The 25,528-nt window shown below is 42.3% G+C and overlaps 1 protein-coding gene across 1 annotated transcript in view; it reads left to right on the top strand.

The window, feature by feature from the left end:
• MPRIP (myosin phosphatase Rho interacting protein) overlaps nt 1-25,528 on the top strand; it is a 233,971-nt gene that overhangs the window by 169,942 nt on the left and 38,501 nt on the right. The window contains 8 exon segments of the mRNA XM_020967312.2: nt 2,840-3,047; nt 6,881-7,394; nt 12,913-13,054; nt 14,022-14,144; nt 16,515-16,571; nt 18,791-18,859; nt 19,758-19,847; nt 24,759-24,868. Of these exon segments, the coding sequence (XP_020822971.2) occupies nt 2,840-3,047; nt 6,881-7,394; nt 12,913-13,054; nt 14,022-14,144; nt 16,515-16,571; nt 18,791-18,859; nt 19,758-19,847; nt 24,759-24,868 (1,313 nt within the window).

The following is a 25,528-nucleotide window of genomic DNA, read 5'->3' as shown; positions in this document are numbered from 1 at the left end:
TGCTAGTTTTTATACCCTCTGGCATGATGGTCCCCCCATATACACCCCCCCCCCAGGCTTCTGGACATCTTCTTGTGCAGTCTTAAACTACATTGAAGAGCTTTTGGCTTTGGTGACAGAGTGGACAGAAGATTTAGGATCAAAAAGATCCTGACAGACCAGAACGTTGGACTAAATCAAATACTATGTAACTGAATAGGGATAAAGTTTTGTACTTGGGTACAAAAAAATCAGTTTCACAAGTAGCTGTCAGTCAAACATTTATTAAACACCTACTGTGTGTCAGGCTCTGGTGCTAAGTACTGGGGATAATAAAAGGAGCAAAAATCTCCTACCTCTAGAAGCTCACAGTCTAATGGGGGAGACAACTACCAAACAAGTATATACAAACCAGCTATATACAGAACAAATCGATAATTAAGAAGGATTGGGAATGGCTTCTTGTAGAGGATGGGATTTTTTTGGTGGATGGTACAGTCAGAAAAAAAAATTGGGGGATCTTATTGAGCCAAGTGTTCAACACATGTCAGTGTGGCATGCCACATTTGATTAATTTGATTATAATTTGATTAATAATGATTAATTTGATCTTAGGCTGCATTAAGGGGGCATAGCTTCCAGGAAAAGGCAGGTGGTAATGCCCCTGTATTCTGCCCATGTCAGAACTCACTTAGAGTATAGTCACCTTTGCCTGCCTTTAAGTTTTAAGGACATTGATAAGGTGGATAATGTCCATGGAAGGGCAGCCATGTTATATAGGATCAATTAAAGGAACTGAGAATGTTTAGTTTGATGAAAAGAAGATTCATAGTGAGGAGGGGACATTGTAATAGTTGTCTTTAAGTATTTGAAGGGCTTTCATGTGGAAGAGAGATTAGACCATTTTTCTTTCATCTAGAAATGGCGAAGAAGCAGATTTAGGCTCCCTGTCAGGAGAAACTTACTAACAACACTCTCCAAAAATGAAATGGGCCACCTCTAGATTTGTGCTTTCCCTTCCTGGATGGTCCTCAAGCCAAGGCTGGATGTCCATTTATGGGACACAGGATAGTGGAGATTTTTTTGGGGGGGGATGGGGAGCGGGGAATCTATGCTGGACCAGATCAGAGGTGTCAGACTTACTGAGTGGCCCCAACCACATGAAAATGTAATTGGGAACTATTTAACAAAAATAAGTAAAAATCCCATAAAACCAAGATGATGTTACACTTTAAACTAAGTCAATACGTGGCCTGCAGAGGTGCTAATGTATGGTTTAGTGGCCTCCATTTCTGTTCGAGTTTGACACCACTGTCCAAGATGACTGCAAAGGTTCTTTCCAACCCATAAATTCTGTGACATAGTGCTCATGTTTGATAGCATAGGCAATGCCTGTAGTCATCTATCTTTCTTCCAAAAGGAGGGAAATGTGTTAACATCATCTGTTCACTAAATGAAGTGTGTGATTGATCACTGCATTTCATCCAAGTTCAAGTGCCTTATAGTGGTTTTAAAAAATTTTTTATTTACATTATTGTAGTCATATATATTGTTCTCTTGAGTTTGCTTTTCTACATAAAGCATCAATCAGTTCATACTGTTCTTATTATTTTCTGCATTCTTAATACTCATTTCTTGAAGCACAACAGTGTTCTATTACATTATCCATTATCACGATTCATCTGGTCATTCTCTAATTGATGAGTATCTAGTTTGTTCCTAAGTTTGTTTTTTTGTTAACAGAAGAAGTGTGACTATTAACAATCAATATACATTTATTAAGCACTTACTACCATGGGCCAGGCACTGTGCTAAATAGTAGCTATGAGTATTTTTGTATCTATGAGACCTTGACTCTGACCTCCTTATGGTATATGAACATGAATGAGATTGCTGAAATAAAGTGTATGGTCAGCTTAGAACTGTTCACTTGTAATTCCTGTTTTCCACAGTGTTAGGTTTCTGGGTTTGTCTGTTTTTTTACTTTTTTTTTTTTAACCAATTCCTAGTTCTGCCAGCAGCATGTTAACGCATTTGTCTTCCCATGGCAATTTTGAACACTAACTCCTTTATGTTTCATCAGCCAGTTTGATGAGTGTGAGGTAAAACCTCATCATTCTAATATTTTACAGTTAATGATTTGTAGCATTATCCTATGTGACTTATATAAAGAACAAGAAGGAAAAAAAAGTGACATGTTTTATCACAAGTGTGGGGAACCGTTGGCCTTGAGGCCACATGTGGCCTTCTAGGTCCTTGTATGCGGCCTTTTGACTAAGTCCAAGTTTTACAGAACAAATCCTTTTATTAAGAGGATTTGTTCTATGATGTGTGGATTCAGTCAAATGGCCGTGCTTGAGGACCTAGAGGGCCACATGCCCTGTGTCTTTTAGGTGTACAGATTTTCCTACAAATTTGAACAAGATCCTTTACCTCTTGGGGGAGAGGGGGGTAGGGTCCTCTCCTTTCCCCCTCCTCTTCTGTCCCTCTCCCTCTTCCTCTCCCCCTCTCCTCCGAAAATCTAGGAATGAAAAGTTCTAAGTAATTATTACATGGTATTAGTATTTTTGTAGTTTGGTTCCTTCTGTAGTTTGGTTTTCTAGACTAGGAAAACTGTCCTATTTGAACATAAATCATATAGAAGAAACTTTGCTAGGTCACTGCTTCAGTTTTGCCCTTCTTAGCCTCCTGGGTACCTTTTTGCTTTCTTAGGTTTGAATTCTGCCAAAATTTAAGACAAAATGATTCCAGATGAACAAAGTCACAGCCTTTATAGTTTTTAAAGTAATTTGAAATGAAAAACCCCTTGATCCTCCAAGGAGATCTACCCTCACTTAATACTTCTGTCTTTCTCCTTTAGGAGCCTGGCCCTGCCAAGATGGCTGTCACCAGCAGCAACATTCCGAGTGCAGAAAAAATCCCCACCACCAAGTCAACACTCTGGCAGGAGGAGATAAGGGTCAAGGACCAGCCAGATGGGAGTACCCTTAGTCCAGTACCGAGTTCTGGATCAAGTCAAGTGCTCCCAGCCAGCTCGTTGAAAGAACCTGGGCTGGAAAACAAAGAAGGTAAGACACACTGGATCCAGCTCATCAGAGATAAAAACATAATTAGGGTTATCCCAGGTATTTCAGGTAAAAGTGGAGCTTTGTCTGAATTATCAGGAAAATTGTATTGATTATTTATCTGGCTTTCATAGAGTAGGCCTAGACTCTGTTTTAGAAGCAAAATTAGGTTTGAAAATGACATCCCTATGAATTCACTTAATTTCTATTCTCACCAAATGAAAATAAACAAATGCAAATAGACCATCCATTTCCTTCTAGCTGTTTGGGAAATAGAGCTGATTGGGAAATGGTTCTTTCACTTATGATACTGACTGGTACTCTTCTAACTGTTCCTCTCCCTAAAAAAAGCAACTTACCAAGTCATTTTTTGTAGCTTCCTAAAACCTTAGAACATTAGAGTCATAAGAAACTAGAGATCGATCAGCTATCCCAGTTCCTTTGTTTTATACAGAAGAAAACAAGGAACCCAGAGAAATTAAGGGATTGGCTTCCAATTACCATGTTTTTGCTGTGCTAGGACTAGTACCCAGGTGTGCTGACAGCTGGTCCAGTATTCTTTGCCAGCCTTGATGAGGGAAAATGGATGGGGACTTTTTGAAGGCAAGGTTGGGCACCTGATACTGACCTTCTTGAATTCTCAGAAACTCTAGACTGAGATGGGTCCCATGGTCAATAAATAGCAAGCAGGCTTTTGAATATGAATCTGTCATTTGTTTTGATCCAAGCTAAGATTTAGCAAGGCTTTTCCTAGGAACTAGTAGTAAGTTGGGGGATCCCACTTCTCTCATAGTAACTCACCTGAATGTATACATGATCCTTCCCCCTTTTGTTTTCTCCCTGTGATGGTGACATGCTGGGACCTGCAGCTTAGGAAAAAAAGGAAACCTCTTTGTGATGGTAAAAGTTTAGCTCCGGGGCAGCTAGGTGGCCCAATTGATAGAATACTGGCTCTGGACTCAGGGGGATCTGAGTTCAAATCTGGCCTCAAATGCATGATACTCACTGCCTGTGTGACCCTGGGCAAGTCACTTAACCCTGACTGCCTCAAAAAAAAAAAGAGAGAGAGAGAAAAGTCTAGCCCCCTGATACACAATTAATTTCTTTTGGAATTTTTAGGGAAGGGTTCCCCATCTTTAGCCTTAACAAACCTCAGATCTAGATTCTTCTAGTCCAGGAGTGGGGAAACTGTGGGCTCAAGGCCATATGTGACCATCTAGGTCCTCGAGTTCAGCCTTTTGACTGAGTCCCAGTTTCACAAAACAAATCCTTTTATTAAGGGAATTTGTTCTGTGAAGTTTGGATTTAGTCAAAGGGCAGCACTTGAGGACCTAGAGGGCCACATGTGTCCTCAAGGCTGCAGGTTCCCCTTCTAGTTATTCCCCTTCTCTTTCTTCTTTTCTTAGTCCCTTCTCTGAATACCATTTTCTACTTTATTTTTTCCTAATGATGTTCTCACCAGGCAAAATAATGCCTTGGTTTCAGCCAAAGAGGGGAAAAAAAAGATTTCAAACATTTTAAAGGTTCTTATGTTTTTATGTATTATAAATTACTCCTACCACCATTAATTACTCTGATTTTTAAAATTATCTAAACCTTACATCCCTCAAATCTCCAGTCTTAAAATGGAGTTTCAAATGATAAAAGTAACTCAGATGAAGCTGGAGGGGGAGGACAACTTCACACAGTTTCCCATCTGGGCATCAGTTGTGATTCATACTCATAGAATACATGTGTCATGAGTGTCACTTTTCCTGTAGAGGAGATGGAGAGACGTGGACCAGAGCTGTAGAGATGGTCAGATTCATGGGAATTGTGCGTGTTTCAGTGCCAGCACAACAGGAGAGCTCCACTGAAGCACCCAAGCACTTCTTCTTGGCCCTGTACTGTTTGACATTTTTATGTTAACTCTCAAATTCTGTGAATCTGGGGAGACATTTGGTTTCCAGGAAAATAAAAATAACTGCTAACTTCTAGTACTTTAAAGTTTACAAAGTACTTTACATATGTTAAGCACTTTGTAATCTCATCTGAGCCTCCCCACAACCCCGGGAGATAGACACTTGAAAGTATTATGCCCTTTTTACAGATGAAAAAACTGATATTCTTAGAGATCAGATGACCTACCTGTCCTGAGTTACACAGCTAGCAAGTGTCAGAGGTAGTATTTGATCCCAGATCTTCTGAGTCAAAAGCCTAGCATTCTGTGTCATCAGTCAGTGTGTGCTTATCTTTGGTTCAGAAAACTAAGTGACAATATCTTTAGAGAAAAGGTACAAATATGTTACCTAGGCCTCTCACCCTCTGAAAAGAATTGGCAAAAGAATTCTCTGGCAGAGAAGATAGGCAAGTGGTAGTCTGGAAGATGGGCCAGAGAAATTGCCCACTCTGACTACTAGTGGTGAGTTCATTTAAAAATACTAATTAACCAAACATAGTACAATGTAGGGTCTTAGGGAAAAGGTTGCTATCGATCGGGAGGCATCAGCCGTGCTTTAGTGGAGGAGGTAGCTGTTGAATTGGCTTTTAAAGGATCGACAGGAAGTTGCTGGTGAAGAGGTGGAAGAACAGTATTTCAGGGATATCAAATGGTGTGAACAGACGTGAGAAGGTGTAAAACACATTTGGAGGACCCAAAACAAAACAGTTTTTAAGTACAGAATGTATGGAGAGTAATAATAGGGGAGAAGACTGGAAATGCAAGTTGTTGACGGTCTATGAAGGGCTTTGAATGCGAAGCATAAGTTTGAACTTAGTAGGCAGTAGGGAGCCATGAATGGTAGACTAACATGATTAGAAAAATTATTTAAGCAGGAGGATGAAGGATCGGTTAGGGAAGGCAGAAGACAAGTGGAAAGACCTATTGGAAGAGTATAATATTCCAGATAGGTGCTAGTGAGGACCTAAGATGTTGGGGAGAAGAAGAAAGGGGAAGAGACTGATGTCAGAGATGTTATAGGGATGGAAGCACCAGGCCTTTGTAACTGATTAGATAGGACAGGTGATGGAAGTTGAATCAGAGTTAAACCCAAAGCTGAGGGCATGGATGACTAGATGAATGACATAAGAGTAGAAAGAGGGACAGATTTAGGAGAAAAGAGCTCCATTTCAGACGTGTAGAGTTCAAGGTGCTGGTGGAACATCTGGGTGAGGGTGTCTTGAAAGCAGCTTGAATTGCAGGTTTGGAGCTCAGAACAGAGGTCATGGGGTGGGTGTATATTTTAGGATAATCTGCGTAAGAGGCAGTAGTTGAAGTTGTTACAATGAATGAGATTGCCAAATGAAAAAGGAGCCAAGATTTCCAAGAGAAAGTTAAGAGGGAAGAGAAGAAAACAAAGGAGAAACCCATCTTGAGAGAACTGGGAGTTGGGAGAATGCTGAGCAGCCAGTGGAGGACATGAAGAGAGAGGGGCCAGTGATACAGAACCAGGAAAGTGGTGTCTCAAAGCAGTCACCAGCCATGTCAGAAGCAGTGGCGGTCAAGCAGAATGGGGCCGTGGCCGCCGGCCTTAGGGCAGTGTGCATGGAATGGTGGGGAGCCAAGTCACATTTCAAGGGGTTAAGGAGGCAGCAGTGGGGAAGTGGAACTGTCACAAAACTCTTTCAGAGTTGAGAAGGAAATCAAAAGAGAGAAATGGTATGTAAAGAGACTTTTAGGAACTGTGGAGTAGGCACCCTTTTAAAAATCCTGGCTCCGTTAGAACTCTTTGAAACAGACAATGGCAGCCAGCCCCAGGTGGCCTCCAAGCTCAGTACACGCCCTCTGTCTCCCTCCTTGTCTTTCTCCTTTTCCTCTTTTCTTCCCCCCACCCCCTTCCCTCTTTTCCCTCTCTCAGAGGAGAGCACCATGAATGGTGACCGAGTAGACTGTGGACGGAAGGCCAGAGTGGAAAGTGGCTACTTTTCCCTGGAGAAGACCAAGCAAGACTTGAAGGCAGAAGAGCAGCAGTTGGCACCACCACCATCCCCTCCCAGCCCCAGCATCCCCAATAACAGGTATAGTTACCCAGAACTACCTTTCCAGGAGCATGGCCGCCCCTTTTCTTCCCCAGGTCCCCAGACTGCCGGCCGAATAATCTGCAGCATCTCCCTGAACTCCCTGGATTCAGCAAGCCAGCACCCCATCCACAAGGACTCCAGCAGCGCTGGGGGGAGGGAAGCAGAGAAACCGGGGCGCCTCTTTGCCTTTAAAGCCAGCAGGCAGTACGCCACTCTAGCCGACGTGCCTAAGGCCATCAGGATCAGTAATCGAGAGGCCTTCCAGGTGGAGAGAAGGCGGCTGGAGCGCAAGACCCGGGCCCGCAGCCCTGGCAGGGAGGAGGTGGCTCGTCTGTTTGGCAACCAACGAAGGTAAGGAGGGGGTGAAAGGGCCTCTACAGGGGGAGCAGACCCTCCCTTTGCTGCTTGGCTCAGTGTTTGCAGGGATTCTTTTCCCTTTCGCACTGAACCTCCTGTGCTCCTGATACTAAAATTCATCCAGGCAGATTCCATGCTGCTGTCCTTCGACCGGCTCCTAGAGTAAGGCCTCTGTAGTGCAGCTAGCCCAGAATTCTCTTATTGCCCCGGGTCTTGAGTCATCCCCTGTAGTCACTGACTGGTGTCTCATGTTGGTGCCATTGTGGCCAGTTTCTCAGAGCTGTGTCTTGCCTGGTTTGAGGTGAGCCACTTGGTCCCATGAAAGCGAAGTCAGTCCTTACTGAGGCCTAAGACAATGGCAACAAAAGAAGCAAAGGGGCTACCCAACAGGAACACTGAAAAGAAAAAAAAGAAAAGGGCACTGGTTTTTCTTTTTTAGTGAAATGGAAAGAGTCCTGGACTAGATGTTGAAAGACCTGTGTTCAGGCCTTCACTGCCACTAGTCCATCATAGGATAGTGGGCAAATCATTCTACCTCTTTGGGCCTCCATTTCACCCTCATTTTACAGAGAAGGAAACTAAGACCAAAGGTAGTTAAGTGACTTTCCCAAGGTCACTCATAGCAATGTTAGAAGAGGAAGGGATTCAAAGCCAGGTAATCTTCCAGCTCTAAAAATCCATAAAACTTCACACTTGACTCCTATCTCCTACCTACTCCTAATCCTCATAGTTTAGGATTATGAATTGAAACCTTTTGCTGAGACCAATAAAGTAATTCTTATCTGAAACCTCATTTCTGTGAACACCATTCAGCCAGTGACTCTGTCTTACTGGAAGGACGTGGAATTTGGGCAACTGTGTCCTTCTTTCCTCTTCCTCTTCCATCTTCATTCCTTGCTTTCTGAAGGTTGAGAGAACCCTTTTCCCCCTTCTGTAGACTACCTGTGTGGAAACCTTGCTCCTCTGTTTCCAGGTTGGCTAGGAAGTAAGAGTTCAACTTGGCTCCAGAAGTGGCTGGGTCCTGTTTTGGGACCAAGGGAGGGTTCCATGGTGTTTTCTGGAGACACTTGAGTACTTAAGCGGCCATTCTTTACCTTTTTGACCAAAGAACAGTGAGTGATATTACCATGTGGGCCTATGAAAAGCTTTTTCAGAGGAAACCCTCAGAAACTGAAAATTCATGATTAGATGGACATCTTCAGTGACTAAAGTTGTTGCTTAAGTGTCAAGGGATTTGGAGCATCGTCTGTTGAGAATTTAAAGGGGTGTTTTGGTTCCCTAGGTACTGCTTTTTCCTCTTTAACCATGGACAGATAGTCAAGAACTCCTTGGTTTCAGTATCGTGGAATATTGGAATGGGACCTTGGCATCCTCTCGTCTAACCCCCCTTTGTTTTAACAAAGGAGGAAATTGAGATCTAGAGAAATGACACGCCAAAGGCCATACATTAACTTAAAGTCTTTGTAAAGAAAATATTTCTGAAGAAATCTAGGATAGTCAGTGAGTATAGGGAGGGTTACTAAATGTCTTGAAAAGAGGAAACTATGAAGAAACTTTATAAATAGTATTTATATAGTGCTTTAAGGTTTGCAGAGCACTTTACATATGTTAGCCCATTTGATTGGTTATCTAGAACCAATGCAAATTTTAAATTAGAAAACTGTACTTAACTGTCATTGTAATACTGTCATTGAAGTTCCCATGCTATGACTATGGCACTTCCTCACCATGGAACAGCTTTGTAGAATGAAGCTCTTTTGGTACTTGAGTTACTTAATGTGTGAATAGTTCTGCCTTATGCTGCATCTATGGTAGTAAACTAGAGTCCAAGGCGGGTCTATATAAAGAGAGCCTCATGGTGCACGTACCAGGAGGAGGCATTTCTTGTGTTGTGTATTGTGAGCACCCTTCTCAATGTGCTGTTTTTCCATCTGTCATTGAAGCACTAGATGAAGGGATGCAAGGATAGTTGGCCTTGTTCTTATAAGCTGGGGAGTGAAAATCAACCCACTTTTGCTCTGTGGCTACACAGGGAGTTGGCCATGGGGTTCCTGCTCAGTCCCCTGGAAAAGGATTCAAGGTGAAACTCTGACTCCTGGGAACAAAACCAGGATTTAATAAGTTACTTTTTTCGGCTTGGATTGTCCTTTTATAAAAACACACTCCTAAAAGATGGGGCTGGGGGAGGGTATGGGAGAAGCTCAGCTTCCTGGGGCACTGTTGTATGTGGCAGTTTTCGAATGGGGCTAGCAGAGTCCTGGTTTAGCGCCATACCAGAGAATTAACATTTGGTGCTTATCTGCTTGGCTTGGCTGCTTTTAGAATGATTCATTTGAAATTTAGTGGTTGTATAATGATTTGGGATAGAATTTTTTCTCTTTGCTTTCATTCAGCATGCTCACCAACTCTGCTCCTCAGCTGCAAGGATCCATGTTGGATCTGGTTTATTTTGAGTAACACCAGCTTCTGATTGTCCATGATGAAACCCAATTATAACGTCTGCTTTCTGATTCATATTCACTGGTTCTAGAAAAGCCCAGCATATTTTGGTCAGCTTCTTCCCCCCACCCTGATTTCTCAGCCAGCAACTTCTTCGTGATGCATCTGGGATAAACCTGCTAGGGAGCCCTGCTGCTCTTCTACAGAACCAGTCTTATCTGAGCATAGTGTTGAATTTAAAACTTCTTATTCCTTAAGCTTGTCACAAAGCTTGACCCGTTTGGCAGAGCAGCTGCTGAATTCTAACTCTAGGAAAGCAGCAGTAACAAGAACAGGAGAAGGGGTCTAAAAATCAGGGTCGATTCCCCGGGCACAGGTCTGTAAAAAGAAGTAAAATGACACAGATGTTCTCTGCACATCTGAGCCAATTTCACTAAGGGAGATTGGAGCAGGTAAATTTTCCTATATGCTGGGTGAAGTATGCAGTATGCACACCTTCATGGCAGTAGCTGATAGAGGGTTTTTATATTATGTCAGCTGTAACATAAACCTGTTTTCAAGAGAATTGGCAACTTCCCAACGAACAGGAAATACAAGAAGTACAAATTAAAACTTTGGTCTTAGAGACCATCAGAATGCTTCATAGATAAAGGCATTGTAGCTAAAGTGTTATTAATAATATTGTATAATAACAATAAAGTGTTAATAATAATATAATGTTACTAAGGTGGTTTACTCTATCCCTCGCCTCCTCTTTGTAGAAATCCACAGTAGTACTGGTAGTGCTCTCTACTGCTGCCATCCAATGGTTTCCTGTAACTCTAATGTCCATAGGGCAAAGTATTCTTGTAAAGGAAAAACCAAATGCAAAATCCTTTGAATGCCTCCTGATTTATTAGCATCTCACCAAGAGAATTCAGAATATTGTAGATGCCTCACTTAGAGTCCCGTCAAGACATTATGAAAAGAGGTGACATGATTTGTATTATCGCATGGCTTGCTATGTCTCTCCTCTTTCTCATCACTCTGTCTTTGCTGCCTGATTTAAAGTCAAGATTGCAAACCAGAGTGTTAAATTTCGATTCAGTATCCTGAGAAAAAATGTGATTCTTCCAGCCTTCAGATGGAACATCCTAAAAGTGTCTGCCTCTAACCTTCCTCCTGGATAAGCTGGTTCCTCAGGCTGTCCCAGAATTTCAACCGCTTCCCTCATTTCTTCATTTCAGGGATGAATTTTAATTTTCTGGGGCTTGTGGTGCTATTACCCTTTAGAGTCGAAGCTTAGAGGCAACTATGTTCCTTTCTGTGTCTCTTGTTCATAATGAATGTAATAAAACTCTGCCAATCAGGGAGAATTTTGGAGTCTGTCTCTAGAGGTCTTAGCTTCTTCTCAGTGTTCTTTTACCCCTTGTCTTCCAAATAGCCCTAGTGAACTGTTGGGGTGGGGGGAGGGAAGGGGTTGGGGGAGAACATGACGAGTAATCTTTAATTGGCTGAGACAGGAAGGGGATAAGAGAAGGGGGGGTAGATAAAAGGGAGGGCAGATTAGGAGAAGGGATATTCAGAATGCATGCCATCTCTGGGATGGGGGGAGGGATGAGATGGGAAGAAAACTTGGAACTCAAAATCTTGTGGAAGTGAATGTTGACAACTAAAAATAAATAAATTAGCTAAAAAATAAGTGGCCAAGGCAGAGAGTGACACCCTGTACGCCACATGAGTCTTGAGAGAACCATCCTCACATACTGTTACTAATGTACTAGTTTTTTGTGGTTTCTCTCCTCTGATGTGACATTGAAAAGGTGATATATCTGGGGAGGGAGGTGGAATTAGCTATTCCTAGAGAATTCCGGCTCCCGTGACTGTTGGGAGAAGCCATAGAGAAGCTTAGAGAAATGCTGGTTAACTTTTCAGAAGCCCCTTGTCCACTTCAATCAGCAGGATTAACCTCTTAGAGCTGTGATTTGTTAATTTCCCCCCTTTTTCAATGATAATCTTTGATTTTTGTGTCTTGAATTCTTTAAATAAGTTTTGATTTATTGTTGCTTTAAAAAAAACCGTAAAACCTTTTCTGTTCATTCATTTTCCAGCCTTGTTTTCTTTCAGGTCTTGCTCCTCTCCACCTTCTCCTGCTGTGTTGCTGTGTGACGTTATTCGCCTTTACTCCACCTGCTTCGCTCCCATCTCATCTCAGTCTCCAGCAGTAGACAACTTGATGGCACATCCAACCCTCTCATATGAAATCAACTTGCTTGTTTTTATTTTAATTTGGTTTTGATCCTTTTTACTGTTTGGCAAAAACAATGTTAATTCATGGGCCTTTTTCTTGCTAAACCAAGAACAATAGGAGACTAAGCCAGCGTCATGATCAAATGATGAATAATATTGGGAACTGAATCTTTTCCTTCCTGCTGCAAGGTGGTGGTTACCTTTTGATTGTATACATGTGGAAATGTGTGTGCATGTGCCTGTGTGTGTGTGTGTGTGTGTGTATGCATGTGCACTGGCACATGTAAGCAAACACACCGGGCTATTTGTTCAAAAGAGGATGTGAAAAAAAAAATCATGGGGTAATATACAGGGGCTCAGAACTGCCTCTTCATGCTTCAGACAAACCTGAATATGTACTAAGAAGGGCGAGGACTTTCCATGATGAAAAAGGGGGAAATGTTCCAGTTTTTTGATGCCAGATATTAAAACTTTGCAATGAGAAAGGTGCAAGTGTTCACAGCCTAAGAAAGTGTTTGATGTACAACAGGCTATGGTGGTATTCATTTAATTCTCCTTGATCCTACAGTGAAATATTTAAATGTGTATGAGGTTCTTTCTCGGAGCCAAGTTTAATAAGCTCTCTTTGTCCCTTTTTCCTTGTTCTCTGCTCCCTCTACTTTTTACACACAAAGTACAGTGGGAAGGGGGTGAGCATCGTAGAGCTAAGGGTTGAACAGATGTTCAAAGTCTCACTTTTATAAGAATCGTTGGCTTCTGAATGAACCCGCCAACGGTGGTCTTGGCCAATGTATAAATTTCCCTGCTTCCATTCAGTGGCTTCTGTGTCCTGTCTATTTTACAGGAGGTCCCAGGTAATTGAAAAGTTTGAGGCCTTGGATATTGAGAAGGCTGAACACATGGAGACCAACTTGTCAGCTGGCCCCATGCTGTCTAGTGACACTCGCCAGGGCCGAAGTGAGAAGAGAGTTTTCCCCAGGAAGCGGGTAAGCCCCCTTGGATTCTCTCTGGCTAGCCGCTGCTGGTTCTGGGGAAGCTATGCACAGTGGTGAGACTTTATGTGGCTCCTGACTGGCTAAAAGGAACCTCAGATGGCTACACCCAGGGCTAGATGCTTCACATACAGATCCAGATGGTATCCCAAAAAGTTGTGCTAAACATCTTTCTTCTTGATACTGACTAATCACCAGTGATGAGGCTAGATGAAATGCCTCTTTCCCGTCTTCTTTGAAAGACAGCTGCTTCCTAGTCTCACTCCTTGTTCCTCCTTTTATAAGGCCATCCACCTACTAATTTTACTTATCCAGGGTGGCAGCTGTCACCCTACCTGAGACATTCCTGTATTTTCGGTAAAATATAAAGAAAAAGGAGATGAGAATACATTTTCTAGTTGGTGTCTTCCAAAGCCCTCATTTCTACTTCTCCCATATCTTTCTTCTTCTTCCTGTTACCATGTTGACATGAATGTGAACCGCAGAGGACTTGACCTGGCTCTGAAATTTTCTGCCTATTTCCACATTTTCCTACTACCACGAGATAGTTATATTCTTTCTGTGAATCTAGGAAGCCCTTGATGTGAGAATTGGTGGGCGTGGGGAGGTTAGAGAGGGGTTTGTGTGGACTAGAAAAGAGGTTCGAGAAAAGTGATGCTGGATACATCTCAGTGAAAAGTCTTGCTCTAAAAGTGAGCTAAGTTGGCTTCTGCAGGCGTTTTCAGAACCCACAGCCACACAAGGTCATATAGGAGGGGAAGCTGGGTGTCCTCATCCCACCCCTTTCGTGCTTGAGAAGCCTATAATCTTCTGCTGAAAATTCCTTCTTTGTTTCATTGACTTCATCCTAAGCAGAGGCTTTATAAATGAGTTCAAGGGTTGTCCTCAAGGTCTTCAGCCCGACTCTGCAGCTTCCTTATGAGTTTGGGTTATACTGACTGGAGGCTGCTCTCTGCCACAGGACTGTACCACAGAAGCTATCGCCCCCACCGCTGGCTCCATCCCAGATGTTTCAGCTTCTCCCCTGTCTCCGCATCGAAGAGCCAAGTCACTGGATAGAAGGTCCACAGAGTCCTCCATGACGGTGAGCCCAGTTTGTCCTGGCCTTCTGCATTCCACAGGACCGGGCAACATGGAAGTGAGGTTTCAAGACACAAGGTCCCATCTGTTTCTGTTCACAATTATTCCTTTTCTGTTTATTCTCATTTTAGGGCCGGACATCTTCTCTCCATTCTCTGGCACCTTGTGTGTACATGCATGTGCCTTCACATCTGTACTGATTGTACACCAGGGCTCTGTTTGGAGTGAATTGAAACAGAAGGCTCTCCCACCCTCGCCCCTCATGCCCTCTATTTTTTTTTTTAAATTTTGCTCTAGTCTTTGGGACACTTGAAACACTATTTCTCTAATCCCTCTCTTTTTTTGTGCCTACAAAAAGGCAGAGGAGGCCTAAGGCACAACTTAATGGGGATCTCTGGGAAAAGTTTCCCTGTAGATATGGGCCAGCTACGCTGTAAGAGTGTCTGAATAAAATCAGGACTCTGGGGACTGGTCATCTACAGAGGACCTTGGCTTCTCCATCTATCTTCCTCTAATGTTGTGATTTTTTAAAAATCATTTTGAAGCAGCATCCATTTTTATCGGATTTTGTTTCTGTAGAAAATGGCTTTCTTGTCTTCCTAGAGTGAGTCTTGCTTTAGGGCACAAACCAGATCCGTGCTTTGGGTAGTTCGTAGGCATTCTTGAGAATTTCTTAGTGAAACTTTTGTTTCATTGTTCTATATATCTTGTCTATCCCCAGCTGTTCTCTCCTCTGCTTGCTATTAAAAGTGGATAGTCTCGATTTAGTCAGGGTCTCTGATCACAGTGGTTCCAGGGTGAAACAGAAAGGAATGGTGAGGCATTGGGCTGGAGAAGAAAACTAATTTCTCAAACAGGGACCAATCATTCTGAGACCTCCACTCCTTTTCATTTTTTTTTTTGACCAATAATTAGATTCTTGAATTCATGGAATGATACATCTGACATAAGTGTCTCAGTTTCTACCACTCAGGGGCTGTTTTCTCCTCTACTCTCATCTCAATTCTAGTTACTTTGGGATAATTATTTAGAATCTTCACTCTTATGATTTGGGATAAACTAAGTGCATATGGAAATGGAGACATAGAATGGGAGCTTTGGTTTTTACCTTCCATTTTAACTCTCGAGTTTGAAGTACTCGAAGATGGCCTCAGCAAGCTCTCATACCATCTCTTGCTTTATGATTTCCAGAGAACAGCTCCTTCCTTGGCCTCTTTAAGCTGTCCTAACAGTTGCAGTGAAAAGTATCAAAATCCACTTCCTAATAGTGGAGGTTGGGGTCTTAGTGCTTCTGCAATGTATGGAATTTATAGACAAAGTAAGTGTGCTGGCCTGGTCAGAAGGAACCTATATGTTGCAGGGAGGGGGCCAGAACGGTGAAGAATTAAGGCAAATCCAAAAGACAGGATCCTCACATATTCTGTTCTTTTCCTTAATCCTAATCTGACAAGAACTAGTATGTGCAAAAGTCCAAATGAAGTGGAGAAAATAAGGAAAGACAAGGACTCTTTTAGGTGCTTGAATCCTATCTTCTAAATCTATGTGAAAGTCCTAGGAGCACTAGGATTTTGTCTATTACATGATAGACATTCAAGAAGAAAAAAAAAGGCTGGAAGAATTATCCTATCACTTAGTTTTGATTTTTCCAACTATGCAGTCTATTCCTAGTTTATAGGGAAACAAGTAAATAAGAAATGATCTTAATTGGTCAGCCACAAGGTCATTCTGGGGAGGTCACTGCTATCATTAAGTAATGAGTTTTGCTTAGAAAATCAGTGCTGTGCCTGTTCCTTTTGTTGGAGATGACAGATTTTCTTCTCTGTCCCCACCAGAGATATTACCTCTTTCCGACTGAAATGGAATCACTTTGTGTTTTAAACCTGGGCTTTTGTGACTCTTTGCCACCTTCATATAGTTCACATTGAAGAACAAATGTTTTTGTCCTGGGATCTCTCTCTCAACCTCATCACTTCCAACCTAGTGTGTAGAGGTCTTACTTAGGAGGAAGTGATTCTGTCCTCTCCTGAGGAGTAGTTCAGAGCTACTCACCTCTGCTGCTGCTACTACACGTACAAAGAACTGGAGGGGGGGATGATCAAGTCCACTTCCATCATGACCACTCTGAGCACAATTTCTCCCTGTTTTCTGAGGAGTTTGTCCAGTGTCTCGTTATGGAACGGAAAGCAACATAAGCAGTATTGTTGGGTACCAGTACAGTTACGCAGAACAAAACCCTCTTTTACTCAGCATCCTCCCAATAGGAAGAGATGCTTGTCACCTAATGTAGAGCACTTCTGCTCCTAACATTTGCCTTCTTGCAAGGGATGAAATCTCTTGATGCTGTCCTGTAATTCTTTCTCATTCCTTTTCATAGCCTGACCTACTGAACTTCAAGAAAGGCTGGCTGACCAAGCAGTACGAGGATGGCCAGGTGAGTTTAGTGCCTGCTTGGCCAGGAGTTGAGTCAGAGCATGGATCTGTTAAGGAAGTATCAGTATCTTCTTTCTCTGTCCCCAAACTTCCATTAGTCTAATTGAATATTTTTACTACTGATCCATCTGACTGAGAACCTCAGAGGGAAGAGGTCTATGCCAACTACTCTTTGGAGGAACCTGGGGGGGCGGGGGAGGGTGTACATATACATACGCATATACATACATATACATGCATGCATATATATGTATATATATGTATATTTTTCCCCCCAGGTAGCTGCTTCCTGCAGGATGCCCAAACCTGCCCCATTTGCTCCCAGAAATAAGGGACTTGGTCCCAAGGCTGCATTTTAAGGCACCATACCCTAGTTGCCTCTGAGCAGCCTTTAAAAAAAATATATGTATATATTTTTAAAGCCTTTTTTCAAAAAAAAAAAAAGAGCCTTTTTTCCCCCTCTAGATTTATTTTGTCATTTTCACCCTGTCACCATTCTAAACCCTTCTCAGGCTTTCCTTCCTAAGAGCTATCCATGGCACTGGTGAAATGGACTTTTTGCCTCATATCTCTGTTGAACTATTTCAGATGAATGAGTGTTTTCCTGTTCTCAAATGCATTTGATATCGCACCTGTCTTTTCAGTTGGAAAGCTCCAGATATATTAAAAAAATTTTTCAGAAAGTTTTTGCCTAATTAATCTCTCTTTCCCCCTACCCTTTCTCCTCATTGACTTAAATCACTTAATACATATTATCTCAGTCCAGCAAAACAAATTCCCACATTATTGAGCAGCCTTTTTAGAAGGTCCCTGTGGGCTTTTGGTTTCCTTAGTGGAAGACGTGTATCATTGGGTTAGTTTTGTTGCTTTCAACTTTTCATTAGTCTATTTGAACAAAGCACCTCTGGCATCTGCCTCCCTCGCAGTGGAGTGGAGAACACTCCTGAGCAGCTTGAATCCCAAGTGGAGAAACATGAAATGAAAATGATTGCATTGGAGTTCTGATGGAACTTGCCTATTTCTCCTTCTTCCCTCTTCCCCAAGCAGTAAAGCTGAGTGGTGCCATGGATGAAGCTCTGGGCTTGGAGTCAGAAAGACCTGAGCTTCAGACACTTACTAGTTGTATGACCCTGGGAGAGTCACTTAACCCCTATCTGCCTGTTTCCTCACCTGTGAAATAGAGGCAGTATTAGCACCTACTTCCCAGGGTGGTTGTGCAGGTCAAGTGAAATAACGTTTGTAAAGCGCTTTGCAAACCTTAAAGCTCTATATAAATGCTGTGACTGCTATTATTATTGTTGCTACTACCTCTACCACCACTACCACTACCCTCAAACCCATTCAGCCTATACAGGAACTACTGACCTGAAGATGGGCTCGTGTTAATGCCTGTGACAATTTCCCAGCCTCTGCTTTACATTTCACGTCCTTGCAGTGACCTCCCTGGGTGGTGGGGAGAAGGGGGAGCTTTAGGGAACTAGGACCCACCAGGTAGCAGTGAATTATGGTTGGCTAACGTTCCACCAAAGGGCGCTCTGAAGGTTCCTACCAGCCCCAGAATCTACTTCTTGTTTCCTGAATGACTTCCCAAAGGTCATCTTGCTCTTTTCTCTTTCTCCTCCATATCCAATCCCCTTGGTTTTGCGTGAAGATCCGAGTTTCCCTCATTGCCACCCACAGTGAAGACTTGGGAACTTAGCTGGTTAGTTTGCTGCTTATTGGCTGCAGGCGTGAGAAAAAAAAACAACCCAAAACACAACAAAACAGGTGTCCATCTCATTAGCCAGCCAGGTTTGACCACTCAGGACCACCTGTCACCTTTCCCAGGCTTCATCGGTAGGAAGCCTTAATTATGAGGCCTCTGATAGAAAATCGATTGAGGGCAGCAATGCAATTGGGCTGTGTTCACCAAGCACCCAACACTGTGGAGTCTGGAGAGAGCCCTGCCACTACAAGCCCAGCTCTTGGCTTTCTGGGTTGGCTTTTCACTGGAGAAGCTACAGCTTCGCAAGTTGTCCTGACATAAATGCATGGCTGCTTGGAGCCTAAGCAGTATCCTCTGTGTTCCACCAGTCACTGGGAGGGGCCAGAGCGTCATTCGCTTTACCTGTGCTCATGGGAGGCATTCCAGGGGTTATACTTTCTCAGCTGCAAACCAGGCAGGCAGAGTGAGATCCCTGAAAAGTATTCATGTATCCTTTTAAATTTTTTTTTATTTAGTGGAAGAAACACTGGTTTGTCCTGGCAGATCAGAGCCTGAGATACTACAGGGATTCAGTAGCTGAGGAGGTGAGCATCTCCCGTTCCACATTTATTCCAGAGTTAGCTGAGTGAATTCAGATTGAGTAAATCCAGGGGTGTCTAGCTCTCAGTGATTCTGCTTTCTTCTTGCCTCAAATTCCTTCCTTTGTTAATTGAAGGGTGCTAGCGTATGTTGTCTTGTGTTTCCAGATCCTGTTGGGAAAGTTTGAGTACAGTGAGATGCTTTTGATGTTCTTGTTAAATGCTTTCCTGCCTCTGATGTTTAGCTTTTAGAAGACTCCGCCTAAGAGAGATATGTATATGATGTGGCTCACCAGCTTTTCTCTGTTCTTTGGAAAATGTTAGGTAAAAAGCTCAGGATGAACGGTCCAGTATGTTTTCTTTATGACGAGATAGTTTTAGCATGCTGAACTCCAAGAAAAAAGAGTTCGGTATTTCCTATTGTTACCTGGATAAACAGGGCAGCTAGGCAGTGGAGTTGATAGAAGGCTAGGTCTAGAGTCAAGAAGACTCTTCTTCTTGGGTTTAAATATGACCTCGGACCCATAATAGCTGTGTGACCCTGGGCAAGTCACTTAACCCTGTTTAATATCCATTTTATCATCTGTAAAATGAACTAGAAAAGGAAATGGCAAACCACTCCAGTATCTTTGCCAAAACACAGACAAACAAAACAAACAGACCCAAAGATTTGACTGAAAAATGACTGAGCAGCAACCTGGATAAACGCATGATAAATCATATTCACTTTGCCCACTTGATAGGCTCTTGAGCCCACAGTGGCCACAGTTCAAGACCAGACAGAAATGGCTCTTGATATGAACTTTTTCCTTAAGTTTTGGGGGGAAACCCCCCCCCCAACTATTTTAAATAAACCTGACCGACATAGGTGGTACCCTTTATGATTCTTTCTTTTCTTTTCCAGGCGGCTGATTTGGATGGTGAAATTGACCTGTCTACCTGCTGCAATGTCACAGAATATCCAGTCCAGAGAAACTATGGCTTTCAAATCCATGTAAGCAGAACAAGGGCCAGGAAAGAGCTCAGCTCACAAATTCTTAGGGTCATAGATTCAGAACCATTTGGAGGAAAGGGACCTCAGAAGTCCTCAAGTTCAACACCCTCATCTTGTATAGGAGGAGGTGGAGGTATAGGGAGTCTGAGGGGACACAGCTGTTGAGGGAAGTGAGGTCGGATCCCAGGACCTTCTGACTCTTGAGTTGCTGTGCCCACAACACAGTTGTTAGAGAGGAGAGATGGGATGAAACAGAATGTGGAAGACTTTTTGTTAAATGGACCACCACCATCTACCTTCTCAGTAACTGGTTTCAGAAAATTGAGTACATCTCTGTTCTCAGGATAATTCATCTTCCTATGAAATACTATACTTTTTTTGGCTGAGGGTTTAAGCAATGAGGTTAAGTGACTTGCCCAAGATCACATAGCTAGTAAGTGTCAAGTGTCTGAGCCAGATTTGAACTCAGGTCCTTTTGACTCCAAGGCCAGAGCTCTATCCATTGCACCACCTAGCTGCCCCAATATTATACTTCTTTAAGGAGAGATTATTCTGGCCCCCAGTTTGTTGCTGTAATTCTTCCCATAGTGCGAATTATGGAGAAAAATCTGATGCCTCCCAATCAGTATTCTCTGTTGTCATTGGTATTTATCACTGCCTTCACTGCTTCTGTTACTTTCCATTATCACCCAGTTGTCCCTTCTTTTCTGTTATTCCCTCCAGTTCTAATCTGAACAAAGAATAGTTGTACTTGTATTTTCTGTTCTTAAAAGCATGGAAATCTTATTGAGGATCTTTTGCAAGAAGCATGAGGATCTGAGATGAAATTGTTGAGAGCCACTGATCTATGCACCAATGGACTAAGGCTATTATGGACAGCTAAGTGGTAGAGTGGATAGAGTACCAGCTCTGGATTCAGGAAGACTCTTCTTCCTGAGTTCAGATTTGGCCTCAGACAGTTGCTGGCTGTGTGACCCTGGGCAAGTTACTTAACCCTGTTTGCCTCAGTTTCCACACCTGTAAAATGAGCTAGAGGAGGAAATGGCAACCCTCTCAGTATCTTTGCCAAGAAAACCCCAAACAGGGTCATGAAGAGTCAAACATTGACTGAAAACAACTGAATAACAACAACAAACTAAGGCTAATTTGTCAATTCATTCAGTGAATATTCTGTGAATAAGACTTGATCTCTACCCTCAATGAGTTTGCAACCTATAGGAGAGAGAAGTTGTATTTACAGATATAATTATGATAAAAGAGAGTATGTGATAAGTAAAATATGAGAATTATACAGAAAAATAACTTGGGTGAGGAATAATAATAGTTGACAATGATATGACACTTAAACATTTCCAAACAGATTTATGTTATTTGATCCCCACAGTATCATACTGCGAGGTGGGTATCATTATTATCATCTCCATTTATTTTATAGGTGAGTCAGCTGACAGAGAGGTTAAAAAGTCTTTCCCAGGGTCACGCAACTAAGGAAGTCTTGGAATTAGAATTGGAATCCATCTGGCATTCAAGTCCAAAATGGCTTACTTGTGACTGGTGTGATGAGGGAAAGGCTCACAGAAGATGTGGGATTCTGTTAGTTGTGAACGTAGAGTATTTTAAGAAGAGGTAATAATGTGAGTAGTAAAGCCAGAGCATAAGCACAAAATTTATTTTAGGTATAGTAAGTTAGAGCAGTTTAGCTGTATGAAAAGGAGTGTAAAGGAAGATAAAAGCTGAAAAGGAAAGTTGAGTGGAGTCTGTGAAAGCCAAACTTAATGAGGTTGGATTTTATTCTCAGGCATGATACGTTAATAAACGTATTTAAGCAGGGAAGTGATGATCAAAACTGTGCTTTAGGAAGATTAAGAAAATAGTCATGCATCATGGAATGAAATATGGGGAAAAGGCTTGAAACAGAGATTGGACTATTGCAATAGTCCATATTAGAAGTATAATAAAATTTGAACTGTGGTGTTAATAGCAGGAATGGAAAGGAGGGAGAGCATCTTAGAGACACTTCAGATAAAGAATTGAGAGAATTTAGCAGTTATCTTTTTCCTCTGTTTTATTCCCCATAGAAAAACAAGTGGTATTTCAGGTTGTGGTCATAGGAAGAATGGTGGTATCATTAATAGAAATGGTGAGTTGGGGAGATTGTTTTCTCTGAGAAGGAAGATTATGACTTTAATTGTGAATGTGTTGAGTTTAAGATCCTGGTAGAAAAGTCTAGTGGGTAAGACAGGTCTGGAAATATAGGTCTGGAGCTTGGGGAACTAGGAAATACAGGTCTGGAGCTTGAGGAACAGTGTTTAAGGAAAGAGAGAGTGGAAGGATTTGGGAATTTGAATAGATATTTTGATATTTGAAGCTGTTGGAGTAGATAACAAATGTCACTCAGTGAGGATATTGGAAACATGAAAAGAGGACTGAGGACAGAGCTATAAGGAACACTGTCATTTAGAAGGTGAGTGGGAGGGCGGGGAAGGCATTTAGAAAGGCAGCAGTAGGAAAATCAGGATAGGGAAGCAAGAAGAGATGTTCAAGGTGGTGTTCAATGGTGTCCATATTGTAGGGAGATTGAGGAAGTACTGAGTTTTCACTACCATCTTATATATAAATAGAAAAATTGACAGGAGGAAAAACAAATTTTAAAATGAATTCCATCAGGAGAGAGTTGATAAGACAGCAAGATAAGTCTGGCCATGTCAACTATAGACCAGATTTATAGTTTCCTTTCCTTTTCTTTTCTTTTCTTTTTTTTTTTAAGGCAATTGGGGTTAAGTGACTTGCTCAGGGTCACACAGCTAGTGTCAAGTGTTTGGTCTGAGGCCAGATTTGAACTTAGGTTCTCCTGACTTCAGGGCCGGTGCTCTATCCACTGTGCCACCTAGCTGCCCCTATATTTTCTTTAAGAGGAGGGAGAAATATCTGATGTTTTAACCTTTCTCTTTTAGTGAGTGTTAGTCGGCGTCTCAACATAGCGACTGAGGAGATGAATTTTCAGCTTTGGCTTTGTCGTACACGCCAAACTGGATTTAGCATTTACGTTGGTGGCTTCTGTCTGTTTTTGTACCCATCTCACAACAATCATTCTGTCTTTTCGCGTTAGCCAGTTTTCCAGGTGGACTAGAAGGTTAAAGTCTTTCTTTTTATCACTTTTTAAAGTATCTTGTTTGAATTAGAATAAGAACATAAAGGTGAGGAATCAGGAAAGGATAAATCCACTTCAGTTCCATGAATATCAAACATCAACTTTGTGTAGGCTTCTTGTGTCTGCTGGCCCTATCACTCCCCTGCTTAAGAAGCTCCTGTGTGGCTCCCTCTTGCCTCTGGGGTAAAGTCTAATCTCCTGTTTGGTTTTTAAAATCCTTCACTGTTTGAGTCCAGCCTGCCTCTCTGGGCTTTTTGCACTTTCAACTCCTTTACTCGCCCTGTGTTCCTTCCCCGCAGGCCTGGTTGTTGCAGCTCATACACAAGAGCACACTCCAATCCCTGTGCCTAGAACACACTTCCCTCCTCCCCTCCCCCTCACCGAGTCTTTCTCCATTGAGACTCAGTTCCAGTGTTCCCTCCTGTGGTAGATCTTTCCTGATTTTCCCCAGTTGCTAATTCTCCCCTGTTGGGAAATTTCTTTATTTTCACTTTGAATATGCTTTTTGTTTAGTTTTCTATGTACATATTGTTTCCCTCCAATAGAATGTAACCTCCTTGGGGGCAGAAATGGTTTCATTCTTATCTTTGTATCCCTGGTGCGTAGTCCATGATGGGCACTTAATGCGTCCTCAGTGAATGAGAGCACAGTGTACTAGGCCCTGGTGATACCGAAGAGAAAAAACATGCTAAATCTGCTCTCAGGGAATTTGCGTTGTAATGGGGAGGAGGGAGGGGGATGGATGCAACTTGTAAACAAAAAAAGTGTCATAAAAGCTAGAGCATATGAGGGGAAAAGGAGAGATCCAGCTATGTGCTATGAAAAATTTGAGGAGGGGAGATCATTTTTCTCTGGGAAGGCTTCGTTCATGGATGACGTCAGACCTGAGCTCTGCGTAGAAAAAAGAGGATTTCAGCAGGCGCATGAGGAGTAGAGAAGAGGATAGAATGTGTAGGGTGTGGAGCCGGGAGTGGGTGTTTCTGAATAGCCTTATTGACTGAATTTCCAGGGGAGGAAGAAGAGCCCAGGACTACATTGGGAAGCAGCTTCTCATTCATATTGACACAGAAGTAGACTCCATGAAGGGAGTAATGTCAATAATGATAGAAAGATAGCTTCAGGGGCAGCTAGGTGGCACAGTGGATAGAGCACCAGCCCTGAAGTCAGGAGGACCTGAGTTCAGATCCCAGCCTCGGACCAAACACTTGATACTTACTAGTTGTGTGACCCTAGGCAAGTCACTTAACCCCAATTGCCTAAAAAAAAAAAAAGAAAGAAAAATAGCTTAGAACCAGCTCACAGACAGATGCCATGTGTTAAAGGTTATATTTTCTCTTGTAGGCACCAGGGAGCTTGAAAATTTTTTGAGCAAGTGGGTGACATGGTTAGAACAGTGCTTGAGATTTTCCTAATGAACTACTTTTTGACGGATGCTGACTCTGCTCTGATGGAGCCAGATGATAACCTAATCCCATTCCAACAACATGCACAGTTAAACAGAAGGCTGTAAAGGCTGGTTGCATTTAAAAATATACATTGGTCATGGCCATGTATTTTGAAGCTGATCTTCAAGATAGACTGCCTTTAGAGGTCTGAGACTACGAACCTTATTGGTAAAGTCTCCCTTTAGACCCTGACTACAGTTGTCCAAATCCATTTCAAATGATTCCCATAGAGAAGGGAAGACAGAATTTTGAGCAACATTTTGATGCATCTTTATGTTGTCATCATTGATTAGGTATTTATTGTGTTCTGTCTAGACAAAAGAAGGAGAGTTCACTCTGTCTGCCATGACTTCTGGAATTCGACGGAATTGGATCCAGACCATCATGAAACATGTACACCCAACCACTGCCCCAGATGTCACTAGGTAAGTATATTAAAAATATCCCCAGAGTTCTTTTAGGTATTCTTCCATTCTCTTCCCATTTAGCTTCCTCTTTCCCTTCTTTTTTCATTTTTCGCCCCAGGGGTGAGGAGGGTGGCAGGGCTACTTCGTTATCAATTTCAAACAAACTTGGCTTTCCTTCCTCTCCTTCATTCATGTTCTCTTACTGGTCATTTCCCATGTTGGGTTGCATGGTGTCTCTGCTGGTATTTTTTTTTTTAACTATTTAAGGGGTTCTTAATCTCATTTTTTAGTGCTTCATTTGGTTGAAGGTGGTATTCATACTGTCAGCTGCATTGCTAGCTCTAAGTCTGTTTACATCTTTCTCCCACATCAGGAAGAAAGGAGGTGACTCTCTTTGGCTATTGCAATCTGGTTGAACCAGAGGCAAAAAGCATCTTAGAATTTTTTTCTCTTAGAATTCTCTCTTCTCCTCATTCCTGAATCTCTTAATTTTCATGCAACCAGGAAAAACGTCTATTTGAATCTCTCGGTGCTGAAGCCCAGGTTGGAAAACTGTGTTCTCTCCTGTTTTAACATTTTGTGGTTTGTATATCTCATGATTCACTGCATGTCTTCCCTTTCCTGCATTTCAGGTCAAAAGCCAGCAGTTTTCCTTTATTAAAAGGTGGGAGGTGAGAA

This window comes from Phascolarctos cinereus, unplaced genomic scaffold (assembly GCF_003287225.1).
Source record: "Phascolarctos cinereus isolate Bilbo 61053 unplaced genomic scaffold, phaCin_HiC Scaffold_4;HRSCAF=312, whole genome shotgun sequence".
NCBI lineage: Eukaryota > Metazoa > Chordata > Mammalia > Diprotodontia > Phascolarctidae > Phascolarctos > Phascolarctos cinereus.
This window is presented reverse-complemented; position numbering and strand designations above follow the sequence as displayed.